The following is a 26,183-nucleotide window of genomic DNA, read 5'->3' as shown; positions in this document are numbered from 1 at the left end:
GCAGTGTGACAGTTTCTGTGCATCAGTTGTTTTGCCAGTTGCCTGGCATTACTATGCATGTAGTCATCTACTCTGCTGACTGATGAGTTTACTTTCGGCTAAAAAAAAATAATCGAGAAATGCGTGCATGTTAGCATTTGATACTTTCATCTAGCAGATCAGTCTGCTGGGACTTTTTGGATATGTGCACTGCAGCAATTCAATTCTCCACCAGTCCTTTCGGTAGAACCCTTGTAGGCCATCAGCAAATGGTCTTTATCCACTGAGTCGATCAGAGAGTGAGAGGGTGCAGCTTGTACGGCCATTTGAGCTACTATATGAAATCTCATAGCAGAAATGGCCTGAGGCTCGTGAACTTCCACCATTTTAAAATGAAGGGAAACAACTGAAGCATTCAAAAATTCTATCCAGATCACAATATTTGAAGCCTGTAAAAAACAGTTATAGCTGTTGTCTGCACAGCATGGAATATGGGTAATGTCTATCTTTTTTGTTTTCTTTGGACACAAGTACAGGCTTGTCATGGGTTGTGGCGCTAGTATCATAAGAACAAACACCTTTCACATTTGCAGTCATAAATGCCATCTAGTGGACAGAGACATTTCATTGTTATATTCTGAAAAGTTCAGTCACGATCTTCAGAGTAACGTAAATGGAATTAAGCAGTGTAATGCAAATGTAGCTGTGTCACAGTTGCTTTCACCAGAGCTGTCTAGCTCCTGATATAGGCCATGCCCGGAGTAAAACAGGATTAATACAAAACAGCAATCAAGGCTACGGGGGGGGGGGGGGGTAGCCATTCCCCAATGCACTGAAACCACATGGAAATTAATTACACAAGAACTCACATTCTGGGAATTGGATTACACAGTCTGAAGGCCTTCTGTCAGTCATAGCCTGACAAACACTGCCTCTTATCCCAAAATAAACTGGTGACGCTCAACCCACAGTTTTCAAAGCTGCAAGTGTAAACAAAGGAATTACACTTGGTTACACGAAAAACAAAGGTCACTTATTTTTTCCCTGTAAAGAAAGCTGTTAAAGGCATTGTTCATAATTTCAGCACACAGCTAAAGTAGGCCCCACCCATGAGACAAAAACAATCATGTGACAAACTGTTAAATGAATATCTTTGTTATATGCATTTCTTTCATTAAATACATTACATACAAATTATACAGTGCATTGTCAGGACAATACAGTTCAGTTGTGGTCTGTTTGGTAGCTACATATGTAGTAAAAAATGTTTTTTAATCCAGTTGACAGACCAAAGAAAAAGGGGGGGGGGGGGGGGGGAATAATCACTGAGTACATTAGCCAGAGGGAACTGTGGGTAATCCAGTGATTCAGCATCACCCTCCTTCACAGATTGACTGTTACAGTGTTCTAGGACACTCGCCACTCCCAAGGCTGGGTCTTTGATACGCCTTGCTGGTTGCTGGGTGGAGTGTATGAAACATGCACATCACCAGAGCACTGCTGACAGCCCTGGCTACGAGTACACCGTATGCTACAGGCTTAGCACTTCCACCCAACAGTCTAGCCCTACCCTCTTCCTGTACAGGAAGCTGATGCAGTTTTCGGCTAGACTCATGCTGGTTCAAACATTACCCGTTTTTGTTAGCTTGCTAGCTTCTGAAATCACACCTCCAGTCACTTCACCACCCCAGTACTGTGATACGAGCTCTGATAACAGGGGGCCAGGGTCCAGGCCCACAGGCAACACCAGCTTCCTGCTTCCTGCTTCAACACAGGCAGATGCACTGTACATGGAGTCAGAGCACAGAGTTGACCGGTGACGAAAGAGTAACTGAATCAGAGAGGACGGTTTTCAAAAGAGGAAGGGGACAGACAGACCTCTCTCAGTAAGGGCCATAGGTGTGTTTCATTATGGCGGAAATCTGCCAACGGTGTGGTAAGACCCAGGCTCCCCACGACCTTTTACAGAACCCTGCACAGGAAACCAACTCTATTACTGCATGACTGAGAAGAACAGGACTCAGGTAACTCAGAACAGAGATCATCATGAGAAGCTAAATTAATTTAATTCATTTCGAAACCAGACCACACCAGCGCTGACTGTGGCCGAGGGCCTCATAAGGAAATGCGTCATTGGCGGCAGCGTTGCCCAGGGTTAGGGAGGGATCGGCGTCTCATCGCTCTCTAGTGACCCCTGCTGGTCCATCGGGCACCTGCAAGTCCATGATAAGCTGTACATTAAGTGTTCTCCCAACTCATCTCCACTCATTCCTCCGACTTGCAAGCCACAGTTTTATAAGTAGTGCACGGTATTGCATACTATATAGGAGAGCGTGTTCTTTGCTGGCGATCTGCCAAATCAACGGCAGAGGTCCCAGCAATGAGCACTACAGAGGGGGGGGCAACTGGAGTACCTAGAACATTTAATTCACCCAACTGAGCCTCAGGTTATTCCAGCCACATACATTAGGACCCATTTTAATTGTGCCCAGTGGACCGTTTATTAACCACCTATTCATGAGTATAGTGAGGTAATGAGCTTTGCAAACCGGTTTATCCATTAAATAATTTATATCCTACAAGTCTTCCAAAGTCAAATTTTGTGACCATCTCCGTTTGATAGGTTTTTTTTTTTTTTTAAATACTTAGCAAAAGGCATCTTTCCAGAGAATTAGCCTCACTGCCTAATGAAGCCATTATAAATTTCCCTGGAACATAAATGTAACTTTATTTTTTTGGCATTTCAATTGAAACTCTTTTTAATCTATGCACGTCTTGGAAGAACGTCTGCCCGTTCCTCAGTCTCGGCGATCAGCAAGTCCATGACAGTCTTTAAAAATGAAAGGAAACCATTTTGAAATCAGCAGGATGAGCGCCAGTGTTGAGTTGAAGGCCCTAACGTTGAGTCTGGCATCGCATGGCACGCCTCTCATGCCCGTACAACGGCACGTCAATCAACTTCCACAGAAAACAACCACACGACTGGGGCTTTTGCATGCAGCCCTCCCCCAGCAGGCAAGTAAGCGCTTCCTGTTGAGGGCTTAGCAGTCATTCTAGAAGAATCCACCTCCACATAACCATCTGGACTGCTTGCCTACTGGTGCCCCTGCCTCTTCCCCACCATCTTAAGAGACCTGTGATTGGCTAGCGTCACAGAAGGGTTGAGCTGGTATCTGGTATCAAGGCAAGCCAGCCAATAGGAGACATGCACGCGGGGGGGCTACTGCAACTCTTGCGATTGCACTGAAAAGGTAAACTTTTTGCTTCGTAACCTGGAGGTCTCTGGGAATGTAAACAGGCCCTGTTGAGAACTACAGGGTTTCAGCCAGGAAATGTGTCCGTGTCTGTGTGCATTTCAGTCTGAGAGTGTGTGCGTGTGTGCATGTTGCGGAGAGGGTGTCGGCCTCTTTAACTCTTCCTCCCTCTTCCTCCTCACCTTTTACGCAAAAAGGAAGGCACAAGGCGCAAAAGGGAGAGCCGTCCCGCAGTTCTCTCCCTCTCTCCTGCCCACGCTGCCCGGAGAGGGCGCAGCCACCGTTCTGCCCTGCAGGGGGAGCCCCCACACACCCTCGCTACCACCAGGTGAAGAAGGGCCTTCGACTCTGGAAGCTCTGCGTGTAGGACTCGCTGTTGGCCCGCTGGGGGGCCCGCGCAGTCTCCACGATCACAGGGGGCATCTGCACCAGCTGCAGGGGCGTCTTCCCGTCCTTCAGGGCCTGACTCAGGTTCAGGATCTGGGAAGGGTGGGCGGGAAGAAAGAAGTGCGGAACAGGTTGGCTCAGTGATGACCAAATGTCATTTCTATTATTCAGCCAATGGTAGGCGTGCTTACGGATGACCTAAAATGGCCAACGACAATGGCAATTAGTCATTGACAAGGGCCGAACAAAGAAGTCCGTAGTGTGATTTACACATTACCAAACAGCATGTGATTAATTGTTGAGCTACTCTATTGCAGCCATCCCTGACCTGCATGACTGATATGGCTGGTGTCTGATATTCACATGTAGTTTGCAGTTTATGAAACAATGCGTGGCTAAACCTTTAGGTCATACTGATTTATCAATGTTCAGTCAATGTAGGCTGTTGACTGACTTAAGCAAACAAAATACCAAGACTTTGCTCATCACAGCAAAATGTGATTTGTACAAATTGTTCTGCTCCTCCCACATTGGGATTTATGAAGCCTCACCATCCCAGCCATAGAAATCACACACAGTTAGACAGATCAAAGGAGACACTCTGTGATAGATTACCTGGCCTCTCATCACAGCAATCTGCTTGTGGAACTGTCCCCTGTCGAAACCAGGGTCTTTCTGTAGGACAAATGCAAACACGCTCACTGGATGTAATATTGTATTACAATATACATAATGTATAGAAACAAGCCTTCTTTTTAAATTTAAATCTAATAGAATTATTAAAATTATGTAAACAATTTTGTTCATCTGTATGTGTTTTTCATAGTCATATAGTTAAGATTAAATCCAGGCTCACTCATTGTTTCATTCAGAAATTAAATGACTAGACAAAAATGAAAGATATTCTGAGATTCTGTATGGAGATGAAGCATTTGGGTTAAAGTTCACCTTAAAGAGCTCGTACAGATCCTCCTCCAGGTCTTTGATGAAGTTGGGGTCTGAGAATTTGGGCAGGACCAGATCCCGGATTTCTTGAGAGAAGGGAACTTTGGCCTGGGCCAGCCAGGCCCAGTAGAATGGATCTGAATGCACAGACAAACCGTGAGACAGACCCGTGGAGCAGGCTTTAGGCAGACACTCCATTTTGTCACAAGTTTTTTTAGGTGCTGTCACTTTAAGAGGTATACAGTACGGTCTGGGGGAGTCACGCTCTGTGTGTGCCTCTAAATCAAAGAGACCCTTTGAAAATTGGCCGAGCTCTTTCAATTTGTTCAGACAAAGAGGACTGCGCAGTCACAACGCTGGCCAAACGTACTGAGAATAGCAGCAAATTGGTTTTCTAGGCTTCAATAGTCGTCCAGACTGTTAAAAAAAACAAAACAAAAAAAAAAAAACCGGAGCACAGAGAGGTTACCGTTACCATGGCAACTTGTATTTTTCCTCTATGAAACATCAACATAACAAGTCCGCAATTGATCTTCCTGCCCCACATACTGAAATGGTGCACACAGCTCCAAAGCTGGTAGGAGAAATGGCTGGAGGCGCATTGGAGAATGACACAGCTGGTTTTCATGCATGAGGAGAGACCGTCATTCAGAATTTGTGAAAACTCAATGTCAAGGACAGAGAAAATGCCTTCAATACATTAACTGTTCCCATTGCATTAAGACTTAATTATGCTGGTTTATACATTTAAAATTAAGAATTATAAATCAATAGCTCCCTATCCGTTAGGTGTAGTCTTAAACAACAGAACATGTTACAGATGTATCTATGCCAAATTATTTAGAATTGGTATTATGTTGGGGGTTTTTTTTTTTTTTTTTTTTGCATGTTTATACTTCTGCAGTTCTGTACCTGCTGAAAAAGAACATTTAAAAAAAAAATAAAAAAAAGATTTGTGCCATTTTCTATGACTTGAGGGACAGTGTAATACAGTATCTGAACACCAGTACAGGACTGAAAGAGAATATTTTCGGGGAGATGTTAAGGGACCGAGGGGACCCCTGGAAGGGGCCACGGTACTCACAGGCTCTCCAGGAATCGGGGTGTTTGAGGGGGAAGGCCAGGCCATTATCTATGGCTGCTAGTTTGATAATGGGTTCCTTCACCAACACCCAGTCAGTGTCCTGCCAGAGAGAGCAGAAAACAGACAGTGAGAGCGATGTCCCCTTACCGAACACCATGACACGTTTATCCTGAATGACCACAGGCACCAAGCAGATGCTTCATTATTTCACTCTGGCAAAAAATCCTATTATCATCCAGCACACCGCCTGAAGCTTGAATATCTTTCCATTTTTAAATAATTTTTATCCTGTTTCTCCCATTTTTGAAGGCCCATTCATGTTCTTTAACAGCACTGCCGCGGCCTCCGCAATTACATTTATTTGGCAGACGCTTTTATCCAATCGACATACAGTAAGTGCATACCAAAGGTCATTGGACAACTACAAAACACAGGTCCGATACGGTACGATACTCATTATGTAACGGTTATCCAATCGAGCTGTCGATTTGGGAGAGTGCAGACTAGCATGTGCTCTCCTCTGAAGCAAGTGATGTCAGACGCTGCTTTCCATTGCGGTGCAATCTACAAGCTGGGCTCGTACATACAGGTGTCTGAGGAAGCCATTTCACGTGTAGCCCGAGTGGCAGACTGATGAGACAAAATGTCAGATGGCAGCCAGATGAAATAAGGTGTATAACGACATTACTACTCGCACGCAGTCTATTCCCAACAATTACCAGCATTCAGCACTTGACCAGTCTCAGTAAGTTAGTGTAATCAATGAAATTAAGGAAGAGTTTAGCAGAAAAGAAGCTTGCGTGAAGAAACACTGCCTGTCCACTTACCCGAGCGCCTCCCATATCCATTGGACAGTCGTATTTTACAAGCCAGTTGTCATTCCCTCGATCTGTTGGCACAAGAACAGACGCTACAGCATACGGATGCGATGCAAACGAAAGGCAAAATGGCAACTTTACAACAAAAGAAGGGACTGACCACAAGTTTTATTCAAGTTCAGCAGGAATTTGAATTTTTTTTTTTTTTTTTAATACAGCCACCAGAGGGTGCTCAAGCGCTTACCAGTATTTCTGATAATGTAATCCAGAACCACCAGCCTCTCAAACTGTAGCTGCAGTTGGCGGTTGGTGTTTTCTGGCAGAGGCTCGGCCTCAAAACGCCGCAACCAGAAATCTGCATCTTTGTACCCTTCTACAAATATTTGGAAAGATCCCACCTACAGGAAGTAGAGAAATGGCAAAAGGACAGAGTTACCATAGCTAACAGCCAGACATCAGTAATGAACAGAGACCTTAGCACTGAAGTCGTCTGGGTTTCAGTTGATAACTGGGCCATACGTTTAGCCTTGTGTGACAGAGCTTGCAGTCTATTGCAGTTAAGGCAGAGCACGACATCTACAACAAAAAGGTGGCTTATTTACCTTTTGATAAAAAGATGTGCAGTCATACATAGCTAATCTGCGGCTCTGTAAACATTTACGATAGGAGCTTAATGAACAAGGAGAAAGTAGGGCACGTTTATGACAGGCAAAGCACACAGACAGATTTTATGATGTGCAAACAGGCAGCTTGAACACTGAGGACACAGACTGAAGATACTCCTCGGATATTGAAGAGATGGTGACAGTGACCCAGGGAATTATCAATCTGTAGTATTTTAAAAGCTGGGAGCTTCCAGGGTGGGGATGAAGTGTAGATGTTTTGGGGGGGGAACCTCAGTCTTACAGTACCTTAGGAGGGAGCCCTATCCTGTGGAAGCGCTGGCCCACTTTCGGGACCTTCTCGAGGGCCAGCCTCTTGCCCCGGGACTTGACCCGGTCGATGGCACTGTAGTTGAATGTGTCGCTGGCCAAATAGACCACCTGCAGGAGATCAGAGCGAGAGCATGAGGAAATGAAAGGGCGCAATAAGATTAGGGATTAGTGAGAGAGATGGGGCTCCAGTGACACAGCAAGGTTTCGTGTCACAGAATGCAGCTGCCACAAGGGCAGTTGGCTGGAGCAACTGCTGACAGAGTAGGATAGGGGGGCTAACAGATGAGGAACTAGCAAAGACACAACGGCTGTACAACCACACATCAGTGCATTTTTTCTGAAGACACATAACCACAAATACACACACACACACACACACAAACACTGTATGGAGCAGGGTTGGTACAGCCAGTATTACTGAATGGAGCATAAAGAAGCACTTAGGACAGAGAGAGAAATACAGAGGCCCTCAATTACTGGGTTACCTTGGTCCTGGGGACGACGTTGAGCTCGAGTTTCTGGTCCACCAGGCTGGCGCCGGCCTCCGAGAGGTAGCCCTGGTTGAGCACCAGGCAGTCCCGCCCGAAACAGCACGGACAGCACAGCTTCTGCAGCCACTTGGTCCATTTGGGGTTGAGCTGACCGTACGGCTCCTCGTTCTTGGGCTTGAACACGCCAATGATCTTCTGCAGAATGAATGACACGGTGGGGGCGTAGTCAGACGCAGCGGACCACAGTGTGAAAGCAGTACTGTGGCACTTCAGTGGTTAAAGAACCGTGCTTGTAATTCAGAGGTTACACACTGACTCTCATATCCACCCTAAGTAATGGGTAATAATATGCACAACAAGCTGCCCTGGATAATGCCATCTGCTAAGCAAATAAATAATATCATAATGTTACACATGACTACCCTGAAATTATACAACGCTATTATCACCATGCAATGCAAATGTGCAGACTAGACATTTCAGCGTTTCGTATGAAGTCCATTACACTGTGAAACTGAGCCTTTAATTTCTGTCTGGTGGCTAAATCCAGTCCCACCAAATCAACCAGAGGAGTCTTTATATTCTTTTCATTCTCAGAACGGACATTAGAGCTAGTGTTATTAGAAATGCAATGGAGAGGGTGTGATTGTTCAAACACTCATGCATTAGCACTGCAGCATCGTCCTGTAAGCATTCAAAGTCACTGCAATAAATACGTTCAAATGAATGAAAGCTTTACCTTTTTGGGCAAACTGTAAGGCTCGTTTCATGTTTAAATATAATTAGCCCTTGCTAACCAAAACATTTTATTCACATTAAAGTTGTGTTGTCATAGAGACACACATCAAAGTAACTGCAAAAAGGAAATGGTGGCCACCTCATCGGTCTTGTGACGGACATTGCGTGGCTTAAGTGTCGCATCCTTGGGCAACAGCATACCCTGAAACCCAGGGTTCCCATGGTAGAGGGCTTCTGGGCCATACAGCAGCCCTTCTGTAGCAGCTAACGACTGGTAATTGGAAAGGTTTGCGGCTCATTATATCAATGAGATTAGCTGAGGTTTCTTCACATGACCGCTTATGAAATACCATGGGTCTGAACAGACAGACTCTCGCTCTGTAAAGCCGTCACTTTCGTCCCTCTCAATAACCGGCATTAAAGGGAGGGGGGGACAATTCTTGCGTTTTCACGGATATAAACACACAGACGCAGAACATTAAGCGCTCCATATACAGAGGACATCGTCGATTCAAAATTCCAACTATGCCGCTTGCTTCCCCAGAGTTCCAATTCCTGATCCAGTATCGCTCGTATCCGTGACAAACCGCGTTAGTTATGACGCAGCAGGAAAGGGGCCAGCTCGTGAAGAGCGGCAGCACATGACCACAAGAACTGCACATCCGCACACTGCCTACGGAAAAACCTTAACAAGGGGAAACTAAGGGGTTGCTCAACGAGTCCAAAGCGACTGCTACAATGCCACGCAAAAAATAAAAGTGGATCTGAGAATGGAGGCCATATACAATGAAGCGGATCTGAGAACAGTGTAACGTGCGAGAACAGAGAGCAGGGCCTTTGATCAGATTCACAGCCCACCACACCTGTAGTCACCGTTCAGCAAAATGGTTAGGGAACAGGATGCGCGACAGCAGGTTTCACTACACGACTTTGCTTTTACAGAATGATGTCCCCTGATAATGTGCACATTACATTTGCTTATCTTGTTTGGATTAGAGGTTTTCTTGGTTATTTTCCCCACTGTCCTCTGTACTCTTTTGTGTTCTGTTCTGCCTACCATGCCTTGACTAGTTCTCCCTTCCAGAAAGGGGTTTTAAATCCCAATGTAAATTCTTGTCAAATGCATAAGCAGAAGTTTAGCCTTCTTTCACCAGCACATTGGCTGATCTCTTGTAGTAAAGATTGGTCCACTTCCGGGCCTTGATTTTGGGGGCCCCCTCACAATTCCCCTAAATTCAATGAGCAGAGCAAGAAGACCAGGTTCAGCTGCAGGCTGCACTCCTGTCTGGACAGACAAGATATGGGAGCTAAGCCAACCCTCATACATAATATCTAATGACCATGTTTGTGCATTGGGCAAGTCCTGTTTTGGATCACACAGGATAATCTCCACTAGGCACTAAATTGTATTTTCTATAGGAAGACAAATATAGCAGAGCCTTTTAGCATCACCTCTTAAAAAATAGAAATGTAGATTTTTTCTCTTGACATCCATTAATGTTGATTGGCACATGACAAAAATGTGATATATGCCATGTTATTTCAAAGGGACTACCTGGCTGCAATTAAACTACATCAAAAAAAGCTCATTACGAATAAGATAACAGACAAGCATATATTTTTTCAAAGGGCTTGATTTAACTGTTGAAAAAGCAAGAAGTGATTATCTTTTGTGACATCACGGAGGAAGTAAGCCTTTTGACTTCCCGTTAACCCTTTCTTTTGGAATGTTTTTTTTTTCTTTTTTCAAAACTCTAACTACGTCTAGAAGTCCACTACTTTCAATTACCATAAGTGATTGTTACATCAGCATTAGAATGTTCAGTTAAGAACATTCTAAGCAGATATTTGTGATCTTAGTGGTTTAAGTCGGTAATTCCAGTGTTACATTCAGGAAAATGGGCCTAGCTAAAAACGTCACGTACAGCAGTTTATATATAGATATATATATATATATATATATATAAATGCAAATTATTCCCAGGATCACCTATACGAGCCCATTGAGTCTGTATCAACAGATTCTCATAATATAAAGATTGGTTAATCTGTGCTGCCTTTAGCCGATAGGTTAAAAAAAGCATGGTCTCAGTATCTGCACATACAGTGTTGCGCAAACACTGATGCAGTTCACTGACACAGCTGTTACACTTTATCCAGGTTATCCAGTGCTGCGTCAATGCAGCGTTTACTTCACAATGGTAGAGAGCTAACCTAGCTCAACGGTCCCCATTGATGGAAATAAGCAGCCACTGACTATATTTAAAGTACGCAGATATAGTGTATTGCAGCATGTATAAAATGTGGTTCTAAACAATAGCTATGTAAATACTTTTGTACGGGTTATCTATAGAGAATCATGAATTCTGTTTACACCGTCCTCTGTTGCTATCATAAATCGGTTAGCTTGCCAGCGAAACATTTCAGAGTGGACCAAAGGCCTGATACCTGTTAAAACAGACAACAGCAGAAACCCTTTGGGTCCTTAAACGAAGGTGTTACTTAAGCAACCGTCCATAGCATGAGTACTAAAACGGTCGAGTAGGCTACAACACCGTTTCACGTATTATGATACAAAAATGAATAAACGTCTCACCCCCCGCGAATCTTTAACGAAATAGCTGCCGCTGGAACCTTGGTAGATTCTTTCTGGGAAAATTCCTTCTTCTATAGCACGTTCTGCTTTTCGGATTATTTCCCTAAATTCAGGATCTTCTGGAAACTCGTTACTATGGGGGTCTCGCGGAGAATTTCCTCTATCCCGTTCAAGCAGGGGCTGTCGCTCTCGGTTGCGTCCAGGGCTTCCAGCAGGCACACGAACCACGGACCCCGGCGTCCCTCCGAAAGCGCCCCGGGGAATCGGAGGCTCAGTGGGACAGTGGGAGAAATCGTGGGAGTCCCGCAGTGGGGAGACTAGCGGGCTCGTCTCGTCCATTCCGGTGATAAATGGACGAATAAAAAAGAAAGCGAAGGGAAGGTGTGTAAACCACGAATCTGAATTTATCTATGCTCTCGGCCTGCGTGTTCATCAATTTACGGAGCAGCTGATGGTCAGCTTCCGGGTAGGAGCCCTCCCACTCAATCAGACCAATTCTGCCTGGAATAGCTATCCGTATCAGGATCAGTTCACCCACCTCTAAACCTCACCCGAACGCATCAATGAAACACAGTTTAGCTGATCCAGAATCAGAGTTTCAGCAGACGAAACGTTATAAATCCAATCTTCAACATGGGCTAAACTCCACCCACTCTTAAAATACCGCCGAACTGAAGCATGCTAGCACGCTGCTATTGGCCGTAATGCTGGACGCCGCCTTTTTACATGGGTGACGAAGTACCATCATATTGGCCATGTGCTGGGTGACATAGCCGTTTTGTCACTTCATTGCAAAATATTTACGTGGCCATCAGTAAGGTCATAAACGCAATCGGTTCAAAAGACAAATATAATTGCAGTCAGAAACAAAAATCTGCAGCATCTATTAAAATGCATGCACACTGCGGAAAAAAAATAATCTGCTGTTGCGCAGAATAAGCCAAATTGATTTAAAGCTCCCTAGCCAGCAGCTATACCGTTTATCCTGCTTCCGACAAATGGCTGAAGCTAAGCAAGCGTGGGATTGGTCAGTAGCCTACTTGAACGGGAGACCTCAGGGGGAAAAAACAAGTTGCTGGTAGGCCAGGGTTGGTCTTCCCTCTGGTCAAATAAACCAACAATCAGTGATGGGGACTCTGTGCTGTAGGAAATGCTCAAGGACCAAGGTCCTGATTGAGGTCATTAAATACCTACTAAAGCGCAAAGGGAAGGGGGGCTTTCTGTACCTGCCGCCTCATCATCACCCAATTTAAATTTTGTCTAAAAATGTTCTCTCCCTCACCACCGCTGTAGTCCGGTGAGCGCAGCTGTCGTGCATCACCTAGGTGGGTGCTACACATAGGCTATTTGGTGGTTGAGGCAAGTTTATATCTGTAAATTGCGATTAAATCGCGATATAAATGCAAGGATTATTATTATTATTATTATTATTATTATTATTATTATTATGTATTGAGCTATCAATAAACGGTAGCCTATAGGCTATGCTTTAAATTATCCGAGTGCATTTCAGTCGTGTCAATCAATAATAATAATTAGTGGATAATATAACATAATTGTTTTATGTGGCAAAACTGATGAAGAAATTGAAGATGTCCGCCTCGCGCAGCAAATCGTGAGCTGGTCTGTTAGTGTTGCTGTGGTTATACCTGCATTAGTGACAATAAGTTGCTTCCTTTTCCATTGCATTACTTCCCTGTGGTGTTGTGACACACAATGCTTTCAAGCGTCGAGTGATGTATTCGTTGGTTTCGGTGTCATATGTGGCATTGATTGAACGGCTTGGCTAGAAGGGGGCGGGGATACATTTGCTAATGAATGCGTGTTGTAGCAACAGCCGTTTCCAAGGGAGAATATTAAATGCAGACCCCCAGAAAGCGGCGAGGATGGCGACAAGGTGCAGCTGACAGTCCACAACGAAGGTAAGGTGACTACAATAGTTCACTGTTCGATTGCACTTTGCGACCTACTAACCATTTAGGCCTATATTGCCAGAATAAATACATAAATAAATAAATAAATATTTGCAAACTACAATAAGATGCATATTCTGTAAAGATTTAAGAGAATATTATTAAGTTGCGACAATATATAAGTAAGCGATATATATAATAGGCTATCTATAACCTATAGCTCACCAGTCCAAAAGTTGGTTGTCAATGAATATAAAATTCTGTAAAAAAAAAAAAATTAAAAAACTAAAAAAACAAAACAAAACGGCAACATAATGCCATTATTCATAGGCTGTGTGTTTTCTTAATTAGCCTATTATACAAATATAGCCTATCGAATTAACAGCTTACAGACAGTTCCTCCGTTGCATCAAATTTTGACAACTTGATCCAAGATAAGATATTCGAAGTGACATTTTAATGTTTTCTTTGCACTGTTTTAGTATTGTTTTCCGACGCACTGCATGGAGGTATCACAAGAACACGCAGACCTCGAGGCAGATATTTGTTCTCCTCAAAATATTAGTACAACATGGAGCCTGTCCCCGGACCCAGGACCATCATCAGACTCTGAACTCTCCTTCTGTCTGGATAACCTTCATTGTCAGGAGTAAGCTATCGTATTATCACATTTACAACAAAACAATAATGAGATTGACATACAGTAAATTAGTCTGTGAAATGTTGTAGTAACCTACACCGCGTGTGGTCTTTATTGACCTAATATTAAGGCTGTTTGACATATGGGTAATTCCTCCGCAGCTCCACCCCACAGAGAAGACTACAGCTGACGCCGGAACTTCTGACTCCTAGCCCGATTCAGAACAAAGGTGTTTCCCAAGAGATGACGACGCCGACAGGTTCAGGCTAGTAGAGAGTTTTTAATTAGCTCTGGCGGTTTCTCACAGCTTGAGAACGCGCATGATAATTATGTCGCTATATTGTGAGTTGAATTGACAGCTGTCTTTGCGGTGGCACCTTAAACTTTTTTTTATTTTTTTAACGGGATACCATGTTAATTTCTGACCAATTAAATAATTTGACCTCAGCTGCTATTCAGGACCAAGGGAATCGTCCTTCCTTAACCTGGCATTTCATTACGTTTTCATTAGATAGATTAGCCTACCTGAACTATTGACAAAACTAAATATAGGACTGAAAGCAATAATTTTCAAATTTGAACTGTTCTTGTCATCTGTTTTATTAGATAAAACCATAGCTGAATGTGAAGTCGCGAAAAGGAAAGGGGAGAGGTAAGTGCAGTGGGCCGACATATTTATAGGTAAAATGGTATTCAGATATTCATTGAAACATTGAATTGAAATCACTCTCATTATGTGGATTTAATGGCTTTATTGAGGAAAAGTCTACAGGAGCTATTCCATTATCCAAAAATAATTGACTACATTATTATATTTTAAAGTATATAATCCTGTGGTGTTATGACTTGGAACCCCCTTTTTAAAAAAAAAATAAATAAATACTGTTTGCAGTTATCTGTCTCTTCTTTTCTCTGTAGATCTGGCTCACAAAGATGCTCTGATCCAAAAATGGTAATATTTGTTTTCCTTCGGTGGTGTCTTTACTAAAGGCTGTTGGCTTTGTATGGATTCTGCATCCAGTCTCTAGCTGAAATTATTAATCGACTTGGACCAGATATCACTTATGTTTTGATAGCACTAACACATCATGAAATTTACAAAGTGGTTGTTCATGGTTTTATTGCATGTTTAAGCAATGGAATGTCTTTCTGGATTTGCAGGGACAAAATACACGGAAGTCACAGGGGACGAGGGAAGTGGATAAAGAGAATGTAAGACACAGAAGTGAAATAAAAATGTTTGATGATGAAGCACTCACAGTATCTGTTCAATATTCCCAGTGTTTTGGATATGCATACTGATTTGATTTTGACAAGTGACATTTTTTGATTTCACCAATTTAGCTATATTTTTTTCATGGCACTCATGCTTTATCAAACAAAATCGTTATGGCCTCCTATGTTTTGTTTATTCTTTCCAGCTGCAAAAGAGCAAAAGGCAAGCTTTATTACACTGTTATCAATGTACATTGTGTTAAAACATTTTTTTAAATTCTGGGTCTCTTTTGTTAAATTAGTGTGGATTTTAAAAAAATCATTACATCTAATGATTTCCTTCATGATGAAGAGCTAGAAACAAATATGTGTGTTTCCATGGCTACTGTAGAAGCGGTTGCGAGTGACGTTGTCCAGTCGGTTTGCCGGTTCCACTGCACTTCAAGGTCTAACCAGAAGAGGAAGGGGACAGAGACAGAGTCCAGAGGCCAGCTGGGATCCTGTGGAAGAGCGATGGACTGAGCTTGCGGTAGGCCTAACAAACACCAAGACCAAAATGTGCACTGAATACACCAATAAAGAGGATGTTACTCCTCTGGAATTTACACAATGGTACTGTTACAGTAAAGCATTTAGCAATACACACCGCAATTGCAAACAGGAACTATCAATTAATGGAGTCTGGTCACAGCACACTGACCCTAAAAAATCTCCAATGTTATTTGAAGCTTTTTTGGTTCTACGTTCTATAGACTGACTCAAATTCTGTCCCCCCTTTTCCCAACAGACTTTGTTTCCTGGACAGTGGACTCAATCCAAACATCAGCCACACCCCCTGGACATCCCTAATTCTGTAGCTGAAGACAAAAATCTCATTGGAGACTACAGCAAGGTAAGAGGCTAGGTACCATTAAAAACTAGTAACACATCACTGGTTGAACTACCATTCTCAATTGTAATAATGTCACCCTGGTTTTTGAGTATGGTCACCGGACTTCACTCTACTCTACCAGAACGTGTCCAACTATTAAAACCAATGTGACCAGAGTGAGGCTATGTCAAACAAGCCAGCCAGACCATTTAAAAGACCTGTTCCACAGTGTGTGGACATTCCCATATTGCAAGTGTATGAATTCATTCTGATCCCAGGTTCAAGTCTTGCAACATCATCCTGTCTGGCAGATGGACTGATACTTGTTATAACATGGCGGAATATACACCTGTTAGTTCACAATCTGATGGCCTTCATAATGAATTCTCTGATTCTGATAGCGATGATTTGTTGAAAGGTACCATCATCTTTTAACTAACAGGACATACACTCTAAAAAGCAGGTTTTTCTGTGAAAAATGTAAGATTGGTGTTAAACTGTACCTGTTGCTGAAAGAGTATATTTATCTGTAGCCACATCTCTTTCCTGTGAAGAGAGGGGAACACTTGGATCTGCAGTATATATCATCACAGACAGTGAGTGCAGAGTTTTTTTTTTTACCATAATGAAAGCAAATTCCTATAAACAGATGATATTATATTCCACCATTTGTGGTTAACATTTGAGGCAAATATGTGCAAAATCATATTGGAAACTAAACTAAAGTGCAATATGCTATCTTTGCCAATGCCATAAACAGCAGTTTTTGTTTTCTGTAGAACTGTTCGTCACATTAATAAATAATTATTGCAGTTGACTTTTTTCTCCTCGTGAACATGATATGCATTTCTCACTGTGTCCTGCAGGTGGCATCTCTGGTCAATGGAAAATACAAGAGCGTTGTGTCGAGCTACCTCATCATAGACTGTCGCTACCCTTACGAATTTAAAGGGGGACATATCAGGGTAAATCTACTATCGTTTTGGAGCACTTGGTGAACTGATACTCTATCGATATCAATAAAGGTGTGCATGTTCATTTCTGCCACTATAGCTTATGGCCGGACAGATGTAGTGAATGCAATTCCAATATAGTATACATAAGCATTACTAGGAAAGGGTTTTCAGGCACTGAAGTGTGAAAAGATATTCCACGATGAACAGCACATAAATCAGCTGGTTAAGGAAAAATTTTATTCTGCAATCTTGTGTTGTGACAAACTACGATGTTTGCCATACATTCCACATAGCACATATGGCATAACAGGTGGAATAAATTCCCTCATAACCAGTGTTGGGTAGTAACAGATTACTTGAAATCTGTATTGCGTAATCAGTTTACAAACACCAAGTGCTGTAATCAGCCTAGAATACCTTTTAAAATGCAAATTCTGAAATGAATAAGATACATTCATTGTTGTTTGACACTAGGCCTATCTAAAAATCACTTACATAAGGCGGGGGACGTCCAGTAGTCCTAGCTTGCACCAAGAATGAAAGTATGGACCCATCGTTAATGTAGTTGGCTACTGCACTCATGTAAAAGTTGACACTTCACCAGGATGTCAGTCTCGATTAGAAATTGACATTAACATTTAATTTAACTCATCTGAAAATCCAAGAGGTCTCTTACTCAGGAGGCTGTAATATGGAAGTTTGCTGTAGTAAATATCACTTACTGCTGTGTGTCCACACAGGGGGCCATAAATCTTCACTCTGAAGTGCAGCTGCAGGAAGCTCTTTTCCAGGATACTGTCATGTTCCAGAAGCCCCCCCGGACAATGTCTCCCAGCAGCCCCCCTACTGCAGCCCCCCTCCAAGATACAGGCCTTCCCAGCCAAGGGGGTACTTTTCAGGGACAAACGCCACAAAGGGGCACATTAGAGAGTGGGTCCCCGCCAGGTGGTCCCTTGCCAAGGAAACTCATAGTCTTTCACTGCGAGTATTCCACTGAAAGAGGTCCCCGCTTGTACGTGAAACCTTCCTCCATCAACACACACTGACCCAGATACAGACCGACACACACAAGCACACATAAAACCACACAATCACATATTCAAATCACACACACATGCGCACAGAAAACCACATAATCGCATATCCAAATCACACACACAGCAATAACTCAAACACACAACCAAATTCACATTAAAAAAAAAAATCATCACACACACATGCATGCTACAAAATCGAGAAAATCTCTTAATTTGTGTTTGGTGTCGATCAGTCTTGAATCTAAATTTCAAACATTCTATTGCTGCCCAGATTAAGTATTCAAATACTTGCTCTGTGCTATCTTTCCCCAAACACTGCATGGACTTTATCTACTCAGATATGTGTAAATAGTTACTTTCAACAGAGACCTGCATTCACTAACACTTTTTGACAAGAATGGCATTTGTTTACCATGCATTGATATGATATATGGTGAAATAATAATGTTTGTTTTGTAAGTAAGCAGGAGTGACCCACCCTGGTCATGGAGAGCCGCAGGGTCTGCTGGTTGTCGTTGTTACTCAGCAATTAATTGATGAACCTCACCCGGTTTCTTTGGTCTAAGTGGTTGTTGTATTTCGGGTGAAAAACAACCAGCAGGTCCAGTGGCTCCCCAGTACCAGGGTTGGCCAGAATGCCCTAATATCTGACAATTATAACTTTTGGTAGTTTATTCATGTGCCTCCTGTCCACTCCTCCAGATATAGAAACTTGCGAAAGCTGGATAGAAGCCTCAACGTTTACCCTCAGCTTTTTTACCCAGAACTGTATGTCCTAGATGGAGGATACAAAGAATTCTACTCCCAGTTTCCGGTAAATACCGCCATTTCCCAGTCTAATAACCACTGAGGTGACATCATCTAAAAAGACCTCCTCTTAGTTTAAGCTCATGGGTATGACTGTCTCTTAAAACTTTTCCTCTCCAGGGCCTGTGTGAACCTTCTGGCTACGTCCCGATGCTCCACAGAGACTTCAGGGAGCAACTGTACAGATTCCGTAGGAAGAGAAGATCACGCACCATACAACACAGAAAGAAGCAGCTTTTTAAATCAGATGTGTAGTCTACCATGCCAGAGATGTTACAAATAAAATTGAATTAAGGATAGACATATTGCTGATTTTGCCCATATTCTTGGACTGGTTGTGCAACAAAATAATTGTGTATCCTTTAATAAAAATAGGCTTATTTATCCCCCGGAATCTTTCCCGTTTAATAATAAAATAGGAACTATATTATAGACTTGTAAAAATTTATTTGTTTTTACAAAATTACTGTAAAAGTAAATATTTAATTTAATGTAACTTAACGGGGGGACATTCTAAAACAAAGACAAGTTTATATAGGCTTCTTCAATTAAAACAGCATGCGATACATTGAAATCATTTAAAAACAAGAACAAACCAAAATTACACACACATTAAGGACTGGTTGATCAAAAGCAAACTGCTTATAGCGACTGCCCTTGCTAGGCTACTCGAATCCACGCTTGTCTTTACTGAAGGTCACATTCAGTTAGAGGAGCAAGCCGCTCCACTGTTGACGTGCGGGTTCGACGTTTCCCCGGAGGACACAGGGAGTCCCGCTGCATTCTCATTGGAGGAAACGTGCAGGAAGTCTTTACGTCACATTCAGGCAAGTTCAATAGTTACCTAAATACCTTCGCCTTTTCTGTCCCGGAGGAGTCAAGCTGCGGGCTTCATCATCACACCGAACATTTTGTTACAATTAAAGAGGGGCGTTGTATTTTTCAGGCTTCAGAAATACAGCAGGAACAGTGAACTCATCGGAATGGCCGCGTATAAACTGGTGCTCATCCGTCACGGGGAGAGCAGCTGGAATCAGGAGAACCGCTTCTGCGGATGGTTTGACGCAGATCTGAGCGAGACCGGGGTTCGTGAGGCGAAGAGAGGAGGGGAAGCACTGAAAGGTGATGCTTTGGTGATTTGCAATAACATACGCTGTTTTAAATCGTTTTTGTTTTCCGTCGCCAGATGAGAGACCTTGCGAACTAACAAATTACAAAACCATGATTAAGCAACGTGACGTGAATGCACTGAATGCGAATAAAGCTCGCAACGTCTGTATCATAAGCGTAGCACAGCAGGCGACAATCTAAACCGAACACAGTGGTTCGACCGTTCTGAAAACCGCGTACACGTATTGCGGCAGGGCCTGTAGTCCGGTTGTATAAATTGTATTTGCATGTGTCATGGAATCTCTTCCTGATTTCAGCCAAGCCTTATCCCCCACCTCCGCATGTTTCGTAAAATATATTATCAATCGCCATTTCGGATTATTCTCTAAAGAAAATTCAGTGATATTTAAAAGATTTTTCATATTGATGTATTCAGTGTGTTCACCACCCAGCCAAACGGTATGGTAATTTTCCAAGGATGTCAGCGTGCACGTGCATGCGATGCATTGACTGCGCCAGAACCAAAACTCGTGTTTAATTGCCTCTGGTCACTGTGTACTAGAAGTTATGTTACCCTCTGGAAACGCCTTACAAGTGTTAAACACACACATCATGGCAGAAATTAAGTATACAAAACAATACATCACCACTTATACACGTTAAAAACATTAGGGAAGCGCAAAGTAAAGGTGGTGTCCATTTCTGATGCTGCAGGATAGCGATGTAAAATCTTTTTTTTTTTTTTTTCACTTGTGCTGTTTTATTACTCTGGTGTTTTGTTATTTAATTGTATATGCACATAAAATACAAGTTAGGTATACTATAATCTCTTGAAAAGACACACTAATACTAAAAGTTTGTTATAGTTATTTTAAATGCTGAACTTGAATTACTTTAGCAATAAACATGCAACAGAGGGTTGATTTATGGCACATAGGCTCATAGTTTCATTCTTGGACCTCCTGGTTGGTGCCCCCCAGTTAAAGCTCTGGTCTGCTGTGCTGTGGTATCCTGCCCATTGCCAAAGGAGCCCATGCATAATTAATTGACCGTAGTGTCAGATTGTGGCCCGCAAAGTCAATAAGTGGCAGGTGGCAGTACACATCTAACAGGGTGTGTGCTTGTCTGCTATCCTAAATTTGTCGAGCATATTTCAGTGATGGAAAGGCCCCAGAAGAAAGATTGGGTTTTGGCTGTCATAAACACATTTTGAAAACTGATAGCCAAATTGGGATGCGTATTGACTGAAAATTCAGGGAGGCTCATACTGTTGGATCAAAGTGCGTTAAATTTAAATTTCTGTTCAATAATATCTTAACCGACGGCCACTTTATATCTGCCTCCCTGGCCACCCCTTTGCAGATGCCGGCTATGAGTTTGACGTCTGCTACACCTCCGTGCTGAAGAGGGCCATCCGCACTCTGTGGATTGTGCTGGACAACATCGACCAGATGTGGCTGCCCGTGCACCGGACCTGGAGGCTGAACGAGAGGCACTACGGGGGCCTGACCGGGCTCAACAAGGCCGAGACGGCCGCCAAGCACGGGGAGGCGCAGGTCAAGATCTGGAGGCGGTCCTACGACATCCCCCCGCCCACCATGGATCCTGACCACGACTACTATACCAACATAAGCAAGGTGAGTGGCCCTGGTAACCCTCAAAACGTGTATAACATGGTTTTGTTGAATTTTGGTGCCATCAGAGCGGGTGCATTTCCTGTATCTTGAGTGATATATTAGCACATTCACATACTGCCCTTCAGTCTGTTGGCAGTTAAGATATTTCTGTTCATACAGATATTGGAATGAAATGGTAACTGGGTCTCAGTATTTTATGTTAATAGTACGTGTATATTTACTGGAAGTGTGGTTATAATTACATTACTTGGAGAGTAATTGCTGGAGTTCTGTTCTGTACGATACCATTTGTGGGTGCCGTGGTTGCAAAATTGTTCTGTTAACCATGAACTAGGGAGACTCTTGCCTAGAGGTAGATCTATATTGTTGCTCAGGAAATGCTGTTTCATTCTGTGAGGTGGGGGTGGGCACAGTGTCATGCGTTCTTATTGGACAAGCTTTGGGGTCATCGTTATAGCAACAGGTGTTGAACCACAACGGCTCTGGTGTTTGCAGGGAGCCGTTATGGGATGTGTGTGTGTGGCATCCTGAGGCTAAGAGGAGGTTTACTGAGGACTAAGTTGGGAAAAGAGCACACTTCTAATCTGACATTGAGCAAATGTACCTTAAGCCCTGAAAATCAGTGCAGGCATGTGAATGGTGTCTTCTGCCTTAGAGATTTTGACCAGGGGTTTACCCTCAAGCCAGTTCAGAAGGACCACTATGACACACAGTATTTTCAGGGGTGTATCTCTATATGAATAATCCCTTGTCTGTTTGTAACATGAATGATGTTCAAATGTTTTCATTACTTAAAATTACCTTTCTCGTAAGCTATAGACTATAGAATCAAATGGTAAGAATGGACTCCCTTTACAACTTTTTCCTATTAAGCTTGAAATATCTGTCCCTCCAGCTGTTGGCTTTGTGACAGCACTGTACGTTTCCCTGCAGGACCGTCGCTATGCCGACCTGACGGAGGAACAGCTGCCCTCTTGCGAGAGCCTTAAGGACACCATCGCCCGTGCCTTGCCCTTCTGGAATGAGGAGATCGTCCCGCAGATCAAAGAGGGGAAGAGAGTCCTGATTGCTGCTCATGGGAACAGTCTGAGGGGCATCGTCAAACATCTGGAGGGTAGGCCGGCTATTGTGCCCTCTCCGGAACCCTGCTTTGTGTCCTAATGCATCCACTCTGGGCCCTATTAGGTGCCCTACTGTGACACTGCAGTCCCTTTTAGGAACCCTACTGTTTCCTCTCTGTTCTGAATTATAAGCTATACTGTGTATACCCATTATATCATTATATATAACTCAGCTTTTATATTAGCTTATGAGCCAAATGTCTCATTCATTAAATTAATATTACCTGACTGTTACTTTTTAGGAGATTTTTTCAAAACACTTTTATGTTAAGTGGAATATGTAGGTGCTCAAATATTCTTAGACCAGTGTTTCTCAACCCTGGTCCTGGGGACCCACTGTCCTGCATGTTTTAGATGTTTCTCTGTTCCAACATACCTGATTCAAATTAATGGATCGTCATCAAGTTCTGCAGAAGCCTGATAACGACCCATTCATTTGAATCAGGTGTGTTGGAGCAGGGAGACATCTAAAACATACAGGGCAGTGGGTCCCCAGGACCAGGGTTGAGAAACACTGTTCTTAGACTATACAATATAATCTAGTAAAAATGAGAGAAGATACCTTTTTGTGCTAGATTACATGGCACAGAGAATCACATTATTTAAAAAATCACAGAATGCAACAATGGTTGCTTGGTGCTCTTTAAAGACAATTTTTGAAATATATTTTGCAACACAGAGTGCAGGTTTGTTTAGTTTTGCTCTGTGTTCTGAGTTTTAAACAACAAAACAGCCCTCAGTTCCCTGATATCTCTAGTAAATATTTACCCTGGCCTGAAAGAGACCTCTGTATTTCAAAATATGCCGCTTGCCTCAGAAGACTTCCAGATAGCATTAATCCAGTATTGACAAGAAAGCCACTCAAAATAAATGCAATTCAAAAAGTTTTCAAACAAGCCGCAAACATTTATTCGGAGTGCGGTTAGTGTTTGGGGAGCAGGGACAGGGTCCCTCTTTTTCTCAGTCGGTTAGCTGTAGTTGAGTAGAAATATAGATTCTCACTTCCTGTGGGGTCGGTTCTTGTCGACAGGCATGTCGGAAGAGGCCATCATGGAGCTGAACCTCCCCACGGGAATCCCCATCCTGTACGAGCTGGACAAGAACCTGAAGCCGGTCAAGCCCATGCAGTTCCTGGGAGACGAGGAGACCGTGCGCAAGGCAATGGAGGCCGTTGCTGCTCAGGGCAAAGCCAAGAAGTAGAAGGCTTCCCCTGACCGAGAACCCTAGAGGCAGGGCAGGGGGGTGGAGGGGGGGGGGGGGTAGGATGAGAGGGCAGCACTCTACAGCTCTCACTCATAGGGATTCACACTCGCTCTGCACACACACACCGCACACATACTCTACACATGCTAACACAATGTAGCGCTTCTCTCCTAGGTCACTATCTACTTACGCATAGAAAGGGTTATCAGTATTATACACTGGACATGAATAGTATAAGGAAGGTGCAGTAAGTAAGTGTGAATATTCGCAGGCCAGAGCAGAGATTAGGGACCGTACTCAAAACGAGACGGATCCATTTCACAATCTGAGGTCGTGCTCGAATGACATTTCTTCCCCCGCATTCCTCCTTGCACTTTCAGCCCACAACCTTTATTGAATTTCGGTATTTATTTTACTGTTTCGTCAGTTTCGTACTTTTGTGTCATACTGAGGACCGTAGAGAATGTTTGCATGTAACATACGCTTGAAATTTTAAACTCAAAGTGGGCTGTGGATTACAAAAGGGAAATTTTGACATGAAAATGTAATTTAGTTGGAAAGCAAAGGCATTCTTTGCTGTGTCAGAGCACGTGGAAATTACAACAGTGATTGCAGTCCCTGTTTTTTTTTTTTCTTGTTTAGAATGTTTAGGTGTGTGATTTCTAAATGAGATTGCACATGGGTGTCCTACTGTATTTTTCTGACCTACCTGGTGCACATAGTGACACTTTATTCAGCAGAGTTGTCTTTCCTCACTTTTTTTGTATTGCACATTCCAGAGCTTCAAGACAGGGAAGAGGAAAACTGTCTTTTGTCAATCTTGTGACCACAATCATAGAGCCAGTTACACCCAGAAAGGGCATTGGCTTTTATCCCCTTTGAGAGCTGTGGCAAAAACACCCCTCTAATCCCCTCTTCCCCTGTGCTAATACATACTGTACCTCTGTGTTGCGTTTTGTTTTGTGTGTCAGTATGTCACACCTTGTTACTGTGGGCTTGTTGAAGCTGATTTCGCAGTGTATAGAGTGTCTGCATGAGATTTTCTGTATTAAGTTAGTGTCACGTGAGAGATCTCCACACACTGTTCCGGAATTCATCCAGTCATCGTTGACTGCCCTTGTACTGCATGAACCCTGTATGAGCACTGATACGCCAGATGCCCCTCTCAAAAGATTGTCCAGCAAAAGGTTTAACAAGACTGATGTAGAGATTAAAGTGTTTTAAACCTTAAACATTTGTTATGGCTTTGTTTTTTTATTTGTTTACCAGTATGTGTGTATTCATTAGCCCTGCTCTTTCCAGTGCTATCTGGCTGTTGATCACTTATGTTATTTGGGTTATCTAATAAATGTGGTATATATTTCTTGCTGAAAAGTTAAAAAGTGAAGTTTTAAAAAAATTCTTTTTTACCTCTTCTCATATCCACTGTGAATTTGACAGAGCGGGGCATACTTTCCTCCTAGATGCTGAGCTGTGTAGTTACTTTGTATTATGCGCATGATGAGTACAGGATGAGTACACTTCATGAACAGATGCTGTAACAATCCTTGTGCAATTGTATGGGCACTACCCTGCCAATTGAACCCAACAGTGCCTGGGTGGCATTGTGGCTGTCAGCATTGGCATGATCAGGATTCAACACCCAAGCAGTAGGAAGGAACCACCAGAAGAAGAAAAAACACCAAAGTATGAATTATTTGTTCATTGGGATTTGCTGCGATATTACTGAACCATCTGGAAAATTGCAGCAGGAATAATTTTCCAGAAAAAGTGTACCATACTGTGAAGGTGAAATTGTGGAATGTGTGCCAAAGGTCGTCGGTCACACCAGTTTGAAACCTTTTCTTTAAAATTGGAGCAGCCTGGACCTCTTGTGGACGAATGAAGCATTGCAGAAAGGAAATTTATTTTCTGAAATTCACTAATTTACTGACATATTCCTTTACCCCTCCTCCCCCAATAAATAAATATTATAAATTAATAATAATTAATCAATTAATTATAGACTTAAGCTGGGTCTTAATTGCTGAATATTCACGCCTGGTCACTGATACTGGACCATTTGTGAAAAATTAAGAGTCTAGCGACAGAGAAAATGATAAGAAGCCAATCCTCAAATATGTTAATTTATTCTTCAGGGAAGAATTACAAAGGCTGTAACTGATTAGGAGATTCACTGCAACAGTTTGAAAACTTAAAGCCCTGGTCTATGGCTGCAGCTGCCTCAAATTTTACAAATATGTACTTCCATACTAATATGTGGTGTAAACATGCAGGATGTAAAACATTTGATTTATTAGGTAATCCTAGATAATTAAGATGTCACACTTTATATATGATAGACTGGGGAATTTCATGATATTTATACATTAAGTATGAAAATCATATGATGTGGCAGTCTGCTCAGAGTAATGGCTTCCTTGTCCGGCAACAAGACCCCGACCCA

General features: G+C 42.7%; 3 protein-coding genes across 5 annotated transcripts; 2 read left to right on the top strand and 1 right to left on the bottom strand.

Moving 5' to 3' along the window:
• Nucleotides 1-1,113: 1,113 nt before the first annotated feature.
• Nucleotides 1,114-11,566, bottom strand: pi4k2a (phosphatidylinositol 4-kinase type 2 alpha). The gene is made up of 9 exons (XM_035407272.1): nucleotides 11,228-11,566; nucleotides 7,888-8,088; nucleotides 7,379-7,510; nucleotides 6,712-6,865; nucleotides 6,477-6,538; nucleotides 5,650-5,749; nucleotides 4,569-4,702; nucleotides 4,236-4,295; nucleotides 1,114-3,713 (listed from the first exon to the last, which is right to left on the bottom strand). Exons 1-9 carry the CDS (start codon nucleotides 11,564-11,566, stop codon nucleotides 3,552-3,554), a joined length of 1,344 nt encoding a protein of 447 aa, XP_035263163.1. The 3' UTR covers nucleotides 1,114-3,551.
• A 1,356-nt stretch (nucleotides 11,567-12,922) lies between these two features.
• cdc25d (cell division cycle 25 homolog d) lies at nucleotides 12,923-19,523 on the top strand. 3 transcript variants are annotated; one of them, XM_035407275.1, is made up of 13 exons: nucleotides 12,923-13,149; nucleotides 13,623-13,789; nucleotides 13,942-14,009; nucleotides 14,387-14,432; nucleotides 14,699-14,732; nucleotides 14,942-14,992; nucleotides 15,387-15,524; nucleotides 15,783-15,887; nucleotides 16,400-16,462; nucleotides 16,733-16,831; nucleotides 17,563-17,834; nucleotides 18,562-18,673; nucleotides 18,787-19,523. In XM_035407275.1, the coding sequence occupies exons 2-13, from the start codon at nucleotides 13,644-13,646 to the stop codon at nucleotides 18,919-18,921; spliced, it is 1,269 nt and encodes a 422-aa protein (XP_035263166.1). In that variant the 5' UTR covers nucleotides 12,923-13,149; nucleotides 13,623-13,643; the 3' UTR covers nucleotides 18,922-19,523. The 3 variants fall into 3 exon arrangements, with proteins under 3 accessions (XP_035263166.1, XP_035263165.1, XP_035263164.1); XM_035407274.1 differs by having other exon boundaries at nucleotides 13,942-14,039; XM_035407273.1 differs by having other exon boundaries at nucleotides 12,924-13,149; nucleotides 13,942-14,045.
• Nucleotides 19,507-24,969, top strand: pgam1b (phosphoglycerate mutase 1b). The gene is made up of 4 exons (XM_035407277.1): nucleotides 19,507-19,788; nucleotides 21,139-21,413; nucleotides 22,347-22,527; nucleotides 23,565-24,969. The coding sequence occupies exons 1-4, from the start codon at nucleotides 19,650-19,652 to the stop codon at nucleotides 23,732-23,734; spliced, it is 765 nt and encodes a 254-aa protein (XP_035263168.1). The 5' UTR covers nucleotides 19,507-19,649; the 3' UTR covers nucleotides 23,735-24,969.
• The last annotated feature ends 1,214 nt before the right edge of the window (nucleotides 24,970-26,183 follow it).

The sequence above is a fragment of the Anguilla anguilla genome, chromosome 2 (assembly GCF_013347855.1).
Source record: "Anguilla anguilla isolate fAngAng1 chromosome 2, fAngAng1.pri, whole genome shotgun sequence".
NCBI classification, from domain to species: Eukaryota; Metazoa; Chordata; class Actinopteri; order Anguilliformes; family Anguillidae; genus Anguilla; species Anguilla anguilla.
Note: the sequence above shows the minus strand (reverse complement) of the source record. Positions and strands in the feature narration are given on the sequence as shown.

Bases quoted from the DNA above. Each gene is read 5' to 3' on its own strand.
- cdc25d (XM_035407273.1), top strand. From the start codon at position 13,644: ATGGAGGTATCACAAGAACACGCAGACCTCGAGGCAGATATTTGTTCT. The intron at 16,463-16,732 runs GTGAGTGCAGAG...TGTGTCCTGCAG, and splicing joins AGTATATATCATCACAGACA to GTGGCATCTCTGGTCAATGG. The intron at 18,674-18,786 runs GTAAATACCGCC...TTTCCTCTCCAG, and splicing joins AATTCTACTCCCAGTTTCCG to GGCCTGTGTGAACCTTCTGG.
- pi4k2a (XM_035407272.1), bottom strand. From the start codon at position 11,566: ATGGACGAGACGAGCCCGCTAGTCTCCCCACTGCGGGACTCCCACGAT. The intron at 7,511-7,887 runs GTAACCCAGTAA...GATCTCCTGCAG, and splicing joins ACGTCGTCCCCAGGACCAAG to GTGGTCTATTTGGCCAGCGA. The intron at 4,296-4,568 runs GTGAACTTTAAC...TTTGTCCTACAG, and splicing joins ATCTGTACGAGCTCTTTAAG to AAAGACCCTGGTTTCGACAG.
- pgam1b (XM_035407277.1), top strand. From the start codon at position 19,650: ATGGCCGCGTATAAACTGGTGCTCATCCGTCACGGGGAGAGCAGCTGG. The intron at 19,789-21,138 runs GTGATGCTTTGG...ACCCCTTTGCAG, and splicing joins AGGAGGGGAAGCACTGAAAG to ATGCCGGCTATGAGTTTGAC. The intron at 22,528-23,564 runs GTAGGCCGGCTA...TCTTGTCGACAG, and splicing joins CATCGTCAAACATCTGGAGG to GCATGTCGGAAGAGGCCATC.